The sequence below is a fragment of the Rhea americana genome, unplaced genomic scaffold (genome assembly GCF_003343005.1).
Source record: "Rhea americana isolate MKP2758 unplaced genomic scaffold, rheAme1 scaffold_211, whole genome shotgun sequence".
Taxonomy (NCBI): Eukaryota; Metazoa; Chordata; class Aves; order Rheiformes; family Rheidae; genus Rhea; species Rhea americana.
In genome coordinates this window covers 1,370,467-1,383,146 of record NW_028186269.1, presented here as the reverse complement: position 1 = coordinate 1,383,146, position 12,680 = coordinate 1,370,467, and the positions used below count along the sequence as shown (strand labels likewise).

The 12,680-nt window shown below is 41.5% G+C and overlaps 1 protein-coding gene across 1 annotated transcript in view; it reads left to right on the top strand.

The window, feature by feature from the left end:
* Positions 1-8,043, top strand: part of SDC1 (syndecan 1) — a 29,613-nt gene extending 21,570 nt beyond the window's left edge. Inside the window, exons 2-5 of the mRNA XM_085304880.1 lie at positions 3,217-3,298; positions 4,360-4,853; positions 5,071-5,200; positions 5,759-8,043. Of these exons, the coding sequence (XP_085161006.1) occupies positions 3,217-3,298; positions 4,360-4,853; positions 5,071-5,200; positions 5,759-5,925 (873 nt within the window). The 3' untranslated portion in view covers positions 5,926-8,043. The remainder of the gene's footprint in view (positions 1-3,216; positions 3,299-4,359; positions 4,854-5,070; positions 5,201-5,758) is intronic.
* The last annotated feature ends 4,637 nt before the right edge of the window (positions 8,044-12,680 follow it).

The following is a 12,680-nucleotide window of genomic DNA, read 5'->3' as shown; positions in this document are numbered from 1 at the left end:
TGACTGTTAAAACACATGTGGCTAGTTCTATACTGTCTGACAAGTGTTTGAGGCTAAGCAAGTCCCTTTCTGTCGGATCACAGACCTCAAAGTGCCTGGCCAAAGGGAGATCAGGCAACTCCCAAAGGAGCRTCTGGGCACAAACTCTTTGGGAAAACTAGTAAATGTACACCTTTAATGAAACTTTTACTAAGTTCTTATACAATGCTATGGAAAGCATACTTTATTAATTGTGAAACATGTTTCAGTTGCCCTCTTGGACTACAATAGCCATCCTAAAGGGACAGAAACAGCAGGCAACTCTATTCTGGAACGGAACAGATCTCTGCTTATTTAGATTGTACTACACTTAGCTTGCCTCTCTGAGGAGCACCTCCATGTGAGGAGCACCTCCATGTGTTGAAGCTATCTTTGATAAAGTATAGGTTTTAAACTACAATTCAAACGGGTAGTTGACAAAGGCCATAGAGAAGCATAACATGCAGCAGCCTGGGAGAAGGTTCAAAACTGAGGAGTGAGAGGGAATGCAAGGAGGTAAGTAAGCTTGCTGAACTCACTGGATAATGAAGAAGGAAGTGTGGCATGACTGAACAAGCCCCATTTGTTAATATTGAAAGGAGGACAGGTGCTGGCTTGCTCGTCAAGATCAAGAGTTGATATTTAATCTCCTGACAATTTGCAGTCCTTTCAAGCCTATGAGCTCCTGTATGAGCTACCCCCAAGGATTCAGATTTGGATGTACATTAATCTCCTCTCCCAGTACCAAGAGATCCTAACTAAGGGAGTGTGGTGTTAGTTTTTAGACTCTACTGGCAGTGTCTTTCTTTAATAAGAAGTGGAGAAATTGCTTTCTGTCTGCTTCAAGATGGTATCTTCCCATTGAGAKGAAAATGCATTCCTCTTCACATTCAAACTGCTTATGAAAGAAAGGGAGAAAATGGCAAAAAAAAAGGAGGGGGAGAAAATGGTGCTGTTTTTGAGGTCTGGCTTTAGTTATGAACTTATTGGGATGGAAGCTTAAGGGAGAAGAGTTTGGGAAGCCTGGCAGTCTTTTATAGCTGAAGTTAGGAGTACAAACTCTCGGTGAAGAAAGAATATGGAAAGTGTAGTGAGATCAGCCTGTATGAGTCAGAAGCTCTTCACTGACCTTAGACACCAAAAGGAAACCATACAGGAAGTACTTGTCTGACCTAGTTTCCATGGRTGAGTGCAAAAGCACAGTGCAGACAAGCAGGGACAAATCTAAAAATCCAGATTACCTCATGAYAGACCACTAAACAAAAGGTTCAAGGGCAAGAAGAAATTACTCTGGAAATAGCTTGCAGAAACCTGGGGAAGTATGTTCCCCTGCTCCCCTCTCCCCCTGCCACAATCACAGTGAATAAGGAAAGCAGCAACCAGGGTCCTGCAATGTTTAACTATTTTTTAATCATCTAACTGCAATGATTTCATAGAATCATAGAATCAGTAAGGTTGGAAGGGACCTCTGGAGATCATCTAGTCCAACCTCCCCACTCAGCAGGGTCACCTACAGCATGKSAGACAGGGTTGCATCCAGGTGGACGTTGAAGATCTCCAGAGAAGGAGACTCCACAACCTCTCTGGGCAACCTGCTCCAGTGCTCCCTCACTCTCACAGGGAAGAAATTCCCCCTCAYGGTCAGGCAGAACTTCCTGTGCTTCAATTTCTGCCCATTGCCTCTTGTCCTGTCACACGGGGCAACAGAAAAGAGTTTGTCCCCRTCCCCTTGACACCCTCCCTTCAGGTACTTATCCACATTGATAAGATCCCCCCTCAGTCTTCTCTTCCCCAGGCTGATAAGGCGCATTTCATAGAACAGGTAAGATTCTGGATATGAACAAGCAGGCAGAAACTAGCATATGTCTTCAAAAAGATCAAGCCTTGTCAAGGTGTAATGGACATGTCAATTACCTCAGAAACTAGTTGTTCTCCAGAAATGCGGGGGATGGATAAGCTATTAAGAAGAGAAGATAAAACTGAACAAACCCGATACCTTAAAAAATGCAAAGGATATAAGGTTAATAAATACAGCTATTTAAGCAATTAAGTTGACAATGAGAGAGCTCRTTGAGTGCAAACTGGTTAGAGTGTATGCTCTTTTTATTTGGTAAAGTGAGACTTCATAATTCTGATAAATCCAGGATCAGAACCTGACCCAGGCTGGATGACAATACAGTATCTACTAAACTTGCAAATTGGACAGTGCTGGAAACCAGTGGTTGTAGCATTTTGAGGATGGTGTGGAAGTCAAAATTCTGGAAAATTGGCAATGCTGTTGGTTGAGGAAAGGTGAAATTCCGAAGAAACAACTGCAGGGTTACGCTTTAAAATCTGAGAATGGGAAACTACTGGTTAGATAATGATAATCCTGCAGAAATAAATCTGGCATTAGTCATGAACCAAGAGTATTATACTGATGTGAAAGGTAACTGTATAAAGTAGCCAACACCTCTGCTTTATTTAGTTTCCTCTTCTTTGGATATCCTGAACAGCTCTGAGCAGTGTGTTATGAAAAAGTGATGCTGTAGAACACGAGTTCAGCCTCTTATTTCAGCAGTTCAGCTTCTGTACTTGTTAGTGTTCTGCTTGAAACTTAAATGGAAAAAGCTCAGGGCAATATACTTCCACAGGAAGGGCAGACTTCTATCTTAGGACTTAATCTGAAAGTCAACATTTAAAAARGGGAATCTGATTCTACTTCCAGTTAGATGCTGTGGTTTCAGAGATGGGAACACTGTTTTAGGGGCACAAAAAAGCAGAGAAGCCAAAAACAAACACTTTGTCTCCCCTTCTTGTCTTTTCCTTAGAAATAATGAGGTAATTCACAGATGAAGACATTGATAGATACTGAAGGTGTGAGCAGTCAGAACTTGAGCCAGAGTGCTCAGTCCTCTCACAATGCAACCATTGGCTGTTACCAAGATGCATCTCTCTGCTTTCTTCTTTCCCAAAGCAAGTGTATCCTGGAAGCACTTYAGGTGGACAGTAAGACTGACCTTCCCAATACAAATTAGACTAATCAGAACTACTGTTTTGGGGAAGGGGAGAATGGAGTGAAGAAAGATAAGAAAATGCAATCTGAGCAAAGAAAGTTGATGTAACGTTCAGGAGCCCTTAGAGGACTCTCTGCATCAGCAACAYGATTACTTTAAGTAATCTCATCACTAACATGGCTTTTTCCTCCCCTCTTTAAAGCAAACTACAAATCTGAACCTTCCTCCTGAAGATCTTGATTCATCTGGTGATGACGATGATGCTTTTTCAGGCTCAGGTGCAGGTGAGTTGTTAGCACTTGTACTTKATCGTGCTTGATATTTTTCTAGAATGTAGCACCCTGGATTTTGATGTACATCCTGACCAAAAGAAAAATACCCCCCTTTAACGAATATGAAAACTGAGAACAGAGAAGGAGCCTAATCTATTCTTCTTGTGCTGCTTCAGCTACTAACTATCAGCAGAAAATGATAACATGAGTTGTAGGAGATTTGAAAGGGAAGAGAAACATTTTCTACTGCATGTTGCTACTAATATGAGAAATCACTTGCAGAATGTTATGAAATTACAGTGGTTCTGCACTCATGGGACTGAGAAAACATGAGGGCCTTTTGCCTCACTTATGAGTTATTAGGAGATACCATTTGAGGGTGTGTAAAACCACTAGCTGCCAACGTACATCCAGTGCGAGTTTTATCTGTCATCAGATGTGCAAGTTCCCAAGGGCCATAATTTTTTAAAAGCAGAATAAAATTTTTTTAGGGTGGAGAAAAAGTCTGTCAGAATGATTACTAAACTGCATGAGAGACACCTTTGGCATGCAATGTTGAATGTAAAACCCTGCAGTTTAGGAGACATTACTGGGGATATAGCAAGCTATTGAAAACTAAACATGGTATCCTTCTGCTTGCCTTCAGCCGTGTGTTTGTACTGTAGCTGAAATTCTCCAGGAGTAAGACCATGAAATCAATGCCAAATGCATCAATGGCTAAAGGTGTTGAGAAKATGGGTGACCACTCTAAATCACGTAAAAAGATCTGTGGGGTGAGACTCAGATAACCATCCTGACCAGCCAGCGTACTGAATAACAGATGTCCTTGTAGGCCTGTCTACAGACAGACTAGTGCTTATGCCTTGGAGGAAAACAGATGACTAATGAAGTATTACTAAATAGTACATTGGTCTGTCCCTTCCTTACGCCACTGAAAAGGATAAGGAATTACAAAATGAACTATTATTCCTAAAATTGGCTTCACCAGTTAGGCTTCCTCACTTAGACAGATGTCCTGAATACACTATTGCTAGGTCTCTACACTGGTCAAACATAATATTTTGGTTTTCCAGGTCCCCTGACAGACCGGTCACCCACTTGGAATATCCCATCAGAACCAACTAATTCCTCGTTACTGGCAATACCAATGGATTTCAATGAACAGCTCTTTCCTGGGATTGAGAGCCGAACTGAAAAGGAAGTAATATCTCCATCTGCAACCAGTAGTGTAGTGACAGAGGAGCCAGTTGTAGCTGTGAAGGATGAAGTATCCAACCTGGACTCACCTGCTGAGAAACCAATAAATGACACTGTTATAACAACAATGAAAAGTCTCACTACTCATTTTCCTTTGGTAGTTCATGTAACTCCTTCAGAAGCCTCAAGCACAGTCCATGGCGTGGAACCTAATACCCCTCTCTCTGATGTGCTGGACACTAAAGATGTGCTTGAACCCCACTCCCCCATCCATCATGAGGGAGACTTTACTGCAGCCCCCACAACGATGGCTCCTGAGGATGCAGTTCTTGTACATGGGGAGGTTTCTGAAGATGGCTCTGGAGATCCGGTGAGGATTAAGAACTTTGACACCCTTTTCAGGGAGATAGCTGTAGTAATGGATAGTAAATTGGGCCTGCAGGAAGGGATGGTAATATGTCAGAACTAATGATCACCTTAATATGTTACCTTTGTGGAGGGTTTTAGCTGAAAAAATGCAAAGCTGTGGAAAGTCTCCAGTAACAGACATGAGAAACACGAATAACCTGCTGTGTATGTCCCAACAGGGAGATTTCATCTTGATTAAAGATGAGGATTTGGTCCCCACCCAGAACTCTGAAGTGCCAGCTGACTCTGAGAGGAATGCCAAAGCAGCAGGAGCTTCAGGAATAATGGACAAAAAAGAAGTTCTTGGAGGTACTTGATATTCTAGATTTTTGGTAGTAAAGGCAGGCTCTTGTAGGAGTCTTTCCAGGCAGCAGAAGCTTTGATTCTGCAAGTAGGTCCCTGAGCATGAAGGCAAGACTTTTACATCAGACCTCTGAAATGAGGGTGATGATTCATAATTCTGTGTTGTAGAAGCAAATACTAATGTGCTAATAGCAAAGTGGCCACCTCTAGGCTATCTGGAATTTTTCGTTTAAACCTATTCTTTCACTCAACTTAAATTACTGTAAAACTATTCTGATGCTGCCTGAGTCAAAGAAAAATAATGCCGGACAGCATAGCCTTGTTCCATCCATCATGCTTTGGCATGGCATAGTGACAGATCTATTTGTGTAAGTTTGCCTTGTATAGATAAGAAAGCTCATGGTAATGGAGGAATGACAGGTTTGTGGCACAGAAGGATAAATTCATTTTTGAAAGTCTTAAAGCCATGGACCATGCTGTCAGGAATAACAGGGAAGCATAGAATCATACTAGTATTATCTGGCATGATATCTAGAGTAATTTGTGGCCTTTCCCTCTTTTTAGGTGTTATTGCTGGAGGAGTAGTAGGTCTGGTGTTCGCAGTCTTTCTAGTTGTATTTATGCTGTACAGAATGAAGAAGAAAGACGAAGGAAGCTATTCACTGGATGAACCAAAACAGTCAAATGGAGGATACCAAAAACCACATAAACAGGAAGAATTCTATGCATAAACACAGATCTTTAGGACACTTCTAACTCCATCTTTCTTGGACTCTTCTCTCCCTGCACGTGGACCTCCCTGTGCGCTTTGCATTAAACTTAAGCCATATGATCATTGGGTATTACCCTTAACCACCTTGCCATTGGAAATTTTTTAACTACAAAGTAGATCTGGATACACTGAACATTCCCTGCTTTCTTGCACAACTTTTTGTTTTCATTTGATTTTTTTTTTTTAAAACAGAAGTGGGACTGCAAGCTCCTCAACTTGCATTGGTTTATCTAAAGACTGGTGGGGCAGGCGGTGGGAAGAAGATAAGGGAGCACTGTATGTATAAACCTCTTGATATTTAGGGAAAAGGCTGCCAAGAATAAATCATTAACAGTGCTCAAATTCCATATAGCAGGGATCCTTCTTGTTTAACTCATAGATGTGTTCTTAAGTGTAACAAATCTCTGCTCTAGGCAGAAGTTTGGTACACTGCAATTCTCTAGCTCTTTCTAGCTGCCATATTTGGAGCACTTAATGGTTATAAACATCAAGACAAACAGGACTTCCAGTGAAAGGAAGTATCGAGGGGCAGGGTAAGCAAATGACTGTCACGTGGTTTAAAATAACTTATATTTTGGAAGATCACATTATATTGTTCCGTACTCAGAACTAGCTCCTAAACAGCTGATTCAGTTTTTTTTTGTTTTGTTTTGTATTAGTATTTGCAAGATTCCAAAACTAAGTGGAGAATGCATTTTACCAATAGCATTGGACTATCCTTGTCCCCTGTTGCTCCTTCTGAGCTTAAATAAGAAAGGGTTATTTTTTTCTAAACAGTCCCATCCCAAACCTTCCCTCTTCTTAGATGCCAAATCTAGGCTTGGCTGTTGTGTTATATATTCTATTATGCCGTGCTACTGTGCAGTCACCAGCTAACTGATGACTTGTTCTAGCACCTACCTCTCTGTGCACTGTTTACAGTGGTTGCCTCAGAACGTGGTCTGTCATCTGTACTACACGATACCTTGGCGTACAGGGGTAAAAGGTAGAAAACAGCATATCATGACTTCGCAGCTAAGGAGTAGGGAGACGTAGCATCTGAGACAAGTTTGATGAAGGCTGAGTGTAGATGGCCTTAAATACATACAGCAGTTGGCACGCTTGACTTCCGTGTCTCTAGAATGCCCTCTTCAGTTGTTCCTGCACTTTGGAGACAAGCAGCTCTAGGGATCTCAGACTAGAAGAGGTTGAGAAGCACCTCCGGAGGAAAGTCTGGCTGCCTGAAGCTGTTCATGGTCAATGTATTGTCAGATGCAAGGCACTGAGGCCTCACTGAGGGTCTGCAGTTCTCCAGAGTGTCTCAAAATTGGTTAGAAGAAAAGTGTGTTCTGCACAGGCCTTACGTCTGCTCTGCCTTCAGTTAACTTCTTGCAAGTTCGGTTCCTTATCACCTGGAGCAGAAGGCTTGGGGGGCTGGAGGAGTTTTTACAACTGATAGAAATATTTGTATTCTTGAGCCAGAGGGAATGATTGGAGAATATTGCAACAGTTGATACAAATGTTGCACATTAACAGTGGAATTTAAATATTTGAGTAATTTAAATGAAGTATAAAATGTTCTTGTGCTGCTACGCAGCTAAAATTGGTGCCTTCTCTACAAACCCAAGAAAAAAACACTTTTTTGATTCAAAATTTTTTTTATGCTCAAGGAAAACTTGTGCATATATGTAGCTGGCTATTTGTAAGTAAAACTACGAAGTCCATTATTTCTTTCTTTTTTTTAACTGAATGAATTTTTGTAGGTTAATGCAACAACCAGATGGTGTTAATTTCAGCTGTAATTCTTTGCTTTGTATAGGAATGTAGAAATGTTGTTTGATAGGTCTATCTATGAAAAAATTCTTGTAAAGCACAGAAAGATAAAGTGGTAAACTTCAGTTGTACCTCACAACCTTGCTAGGGGGAAAGAAAAAAAAATGTATATTTTGGTGGTCTAAACTGACAGTTTGTGAAACAAACATGACATTCTGTGTTATTTAAGTGCTACAAATGAAATACGAGTCTAACAGAACTTGCAACATTTGGTTATCTGTATGCCCTGTAAAAGGTACTRCAATAAATGGCATTTTGGCGAGAACGTGTCTGATTTGTGAACGCTGGCCCTCTATAATACTTCCCAAAGTGTAGAAGTGGTTATTAAGACTGCTCAAGTTTTCAAGGATTTCAGATTGCAAGTATGAAATCTGGAGTTTGCTGCTAAACCTAAGGAGGTTGAAAGGTATGAGTATGACCTGCTTCACTCTTGCCCTATCCTCAAAAGGACRGAAAAGGCTGTGCACCCTCCGCAGGGCACCCTCGTACTAGCCAACCTGGCTTCTGCCTCGAGAGATTCGGGAGCAGGAAGGGCTRCAGGATGGGCAGCATCAACTTGTTCTATGAAAACGTGCTTCCTAAAGCAACGCTCCTAGGAGACCGTACCCCAGTGGAGGGAGAATAGCAAGGCTTGTCCTAAACAGTCTGCTGCTAAACACCAGTTACTCCTGAGGGCCACAGCCTGTGTGCGAYGAGAGGAAACAAAGTTTAGAGGAATGTCCCTCACAAAATAGGGAAGGCAAAGGCTCCTGCCTATCAGGCAGCTTTTATTGCAGCTCACGTAATTATTTTCATTTACAAGGCTCGAGTTGTTTTTTTTTWAAAAAAAAATTAACTGCCACAGTTTTCTTGGTTTCTAATCTCTTCTTGCTTGCACTGAAACTACTTGGATTCAAGCCCCTCGCCACACTGAATATTAAAGATGAATTTACTAGTGTGATCAGCGTGCTGTGTTTTCAGGTATATACTGAGTTTAAAAGACTGCTTCTGTAGCAGAACAAAGCTGGGAAGTGCTTTCGAACTGCATGGCAGCTTCACCAGTTCCTTGAACGGGGTAAAAGACTGATCTGTGGAAGGTCGGTTGACCATACTGTGTAGGAGTGCTGTGCTAGGATGAATTCCCTTCCTTGGGGATTTCTAAGACCTCTGTTTCCACCTTCGTAGTTAGCGATAATATGGGAAGTTAGCGTGGCAGGAAGGGGCAAAAAATGAATCGTTGAGGAAAAGAGGAAATTTTTATGCCAAAACTCACAAATGAAACCCCGTGTTTAAGCATCAGGGTGCACTTGAGAGAAACTTCACTGTGTTKAGAGAGAATAATCTGTACAAAAAAATACCCTACCTCTGTATTCTGACGCTGGGTATCCCGGGTTTTCCGAGTCGCGTTCACTGCACTTCCTGGCTCTCTTCTTCACCCATACTGGAGCAATTACCACATTTGTTCTTGTTCATGAGTGAGATGCAAAGAACGTGGCTGGCAGAAACTCTGACCCCTTCGTTGTGCTGGAAAACGAGCTGGAGGGTGTAAACACGCTGAATGTCAAGGAAGGCAAACGATGAGAAAAGGAGGACTTTTCACAATTCTGACTTTGTCAGGTTGTATTAGGCCCTATAAAGGAAACTGAAGCAAATCTAAAAGGCTGCGTAGACCGTAATCAAAATACGGAAAAAGAAACAATTTTTCTTCCTAGTATGTGGGCATACTGGGAAGAAAAACTATTTTAGGCGTAGCCCACAAACTACATAAATGTCTTATCTGAGTTTTAATGAGGAGTAGGATGTAAAAACATTCATGAAAACACCTAATACAATGAAGGTGCAGAGTGAAATTTCCTTTATATCTGAGGTAGAAATAAAACTCAAAAAATAAAATATGCCAGAGATGAGAGATGCAGGGTCAGTTTGGCATTTTTGCAGCAGTATTTAGCACATGAAATGGGACACCTGACCAAAAGCATTTTTAATAATTTTTAAAAATCTTGTCAGGTTAGAGGACAGCAGTTTTACTGCAGAATACCAATTGTAGTACCCACAGAAAGGAAAGAGCAGAGAAGAGGTCTGGCCGCAGCAATATTGCTGTCAAACCTCAGAGTCTGACGGAAAGAGGAAAAAAAAAATAAAATAAAAATAGCAGTGGTTGGTGAGACATGGGATAAAATGTAACATAGATATACCAAAAGTAGATCATGTCAGACTAATCTGAGCTCTTGCTTTTTTGATAACAGGTTTTCAGTCAAAGGCAATCTAATCTAATCGGACTTCAATAAAGCAACTCCTCCGTGGCGCACAGAAAATGAATAACKCAAAGGAGGAAGCTGGGCGTTAGGTAAGGTAGCAGGGAACAGGCTAAGGAGGAGCCTGCAGCGGGCTGTGCAGGAAGGGGAGTTAGCAGGGAAGAAAGCTGATGATACAAYCCCTTCTTTGGGACTTCTCTTTAAATATTTTCTTTAAGCTGGCATAGAAGGGAGTTCATGAAATTACATTTGCTGTTGGGAGTCTGGGAGGCCTCACCAACATGGAATATTAGAGCGAAATATTTGAATGTTTTGACAAGTAACAAACATTAACTTCTACAGGACAAGGTCAGGCATTTTGGAGGGCTAGCAACAGGAATTTCTGCTCTGACCTGAGAGCTCTCTTAGAAATAAAAGATGGGAGGAAAGGTCTAGGAGAATTAGTCAGTTTTAGAATAATTATCTCTCTGAAGGAGCTGTAAAAATAAAGGTAAAAGTGACAGCAGGATGCATTAGCCAAAGCATTTCAGTAGATAGAGGAAATTTTCAGCCTTATGGAGATCATTGTACAAAGAATCTGTTGAGATCTTTGCTTACATTCTGTACATGTTCTAGAATTAATTCATGATGGGAAGGGGCARAGAAAAGCCAATAAAATGATGGGGGAGCTCATAGTCTTTTTCCACTGTAAACTAACTATTTGATTTGGCTGGCTTGGAAAAACAAAGATTGACAAGTGCTATAGTTGCCATCTACRTCATTTGTCATGGTATGGGATGACACAAAGGATGGAGATGAGCAATTTGGGCTATAGCATAACATGAGAACAAGAAAAAAATCAGAAAGTGRCAAGTATAAATTCTGAAGCAATTAAAAACCTTGAGAACCCTTCCATTAATAGCAGGGGCAAAACATCAAAATTGGTTTAAAACTAAGTTTTATGTTCAGGGATAATATTATATGAAAAGTTCTTGAGCCACAAGGAGGTCTCTTTCAGCCAATATTCTATGCCTATAAAGACTAGGTAGAAATCTTTCCCCTCTTCTTCTGTTTTTCTCCCCTAACATAACCTCTTAGATCAAGACCTCAGTCTTTTGAGCCACATTGCTATGAGATGAGAAAAGACCAGCTAAGCCACATTTCCAGATGGAGGCATTTGGAAAACCACCTCTTTTAAGAGACCAGACTAGACAAGTCAGCGGCTGTGATGTTAGGGCAAAACGTGAACTAGGTCTTCCCCAATCTGTCTATTGTTAAACATCCTGAATTATATGTCTCTGCAAACATCACCCTCAAAAATTCCTAAATCAAATTTCAAACCACTCCTTTTCTACATTGACTATTGCTTATATCATCCTGAAGATAAGCCAGGCTGAGGTTCTGACAACATTTATCCTCACTAGCAAGAGCAGCAACACAGAGGAATATGTAGCGAGAGAGAGGCCGATGGGAGCTATATTCTTCAGATACCAACACCACTGAGTTTATGAATTGCCCTTTGCTGTGCTCTGTTGTTCCACACATAATCTTACCTCGCTCTTGTGCCAAGGGACTGCTCCGATTCGTCACATATGATTTTATTTACTCTAGTTTACTACTCTGCTTACGCCAGTATGCCTCGGCATGGGAAAAGCATACGTGCAGTTTTCTGGGGCTGTTCTTTAAGATGATATCAAAACACCGCCAGGATTGATGCGTATATAGACATGCATACGCTCAAATATGCACACACACATGCACGTGATAACTAGAAATCAAAACAAGAACTAGGTAAGGGCAATCATYACATTAAAAAAAAATAGGCAGTTCTTTTAGAACTGGAAAATTCTATTTCTAAATGGCATAAATCACAGAATAAATAGATAAGATTTAAAAATAAAGTTAGCTTTTTGGATAAATAGATCTATCTCAGAACATAGCTGCTGTTCCAGTTTAACTAAAACAGTACAACTTTGCTGTGCAGAAAAGGCCTCACTGCAAATCCCTACAAGGCTGCATTAACCATCAAAGCATTCCTGGCCCCCAAGAAACCATGTAGGGGAGAGCTATATGCTTAATATATGTCAGCAGCTCAGGGGCCACCAAACTGAGGTACATGTACTATGCTGGTATGTCAGCTATTTCCAAATAGTATGCAGGAGAAAACCTCAAACCTCCAAAAATCCATCATCAAAACCTGTCCCACCTCCCTGTTTTCTGGAAATGGTAGACAACAGCCAAGCAGATCCCTCTTCAGTGCGTAGAGCTAGGAGCTGCTGCAGACAGCTGTGGTGGGGGAGATGAGGAAGGGTTTGGGGCAGCAGACAGGAAACTTCTGCAGGTGCCACCAGTTCATTTGTCCCTCTAAACAAAGCCTGGGAACTCCTCTCTCAGGCCAGTGGCTGGCTAGTTTCCTAGGGTGATAAACCAGACTATTTCTTCTCCAAAGCTGAGGGTTGGGGTGCTAGCAGAAACCCACCAGTAGCTGAGAACTGGGGCTTCTCAACAAGAAATGATGTTGGCAGTATCTTACCTGTCTGCAAGACAGTGGCTCCTGGCTCCCATCAGATTTAGAGTTGGTAGGTGCCAGCAGCAGAGGACTGCTGCTCTAGGAGATGCTACAGAGGGCTGTGGCTCCTTAAGCCTTCACTGGAGAACACACTGCTCATAAAACTGCTACTTAGGTGGA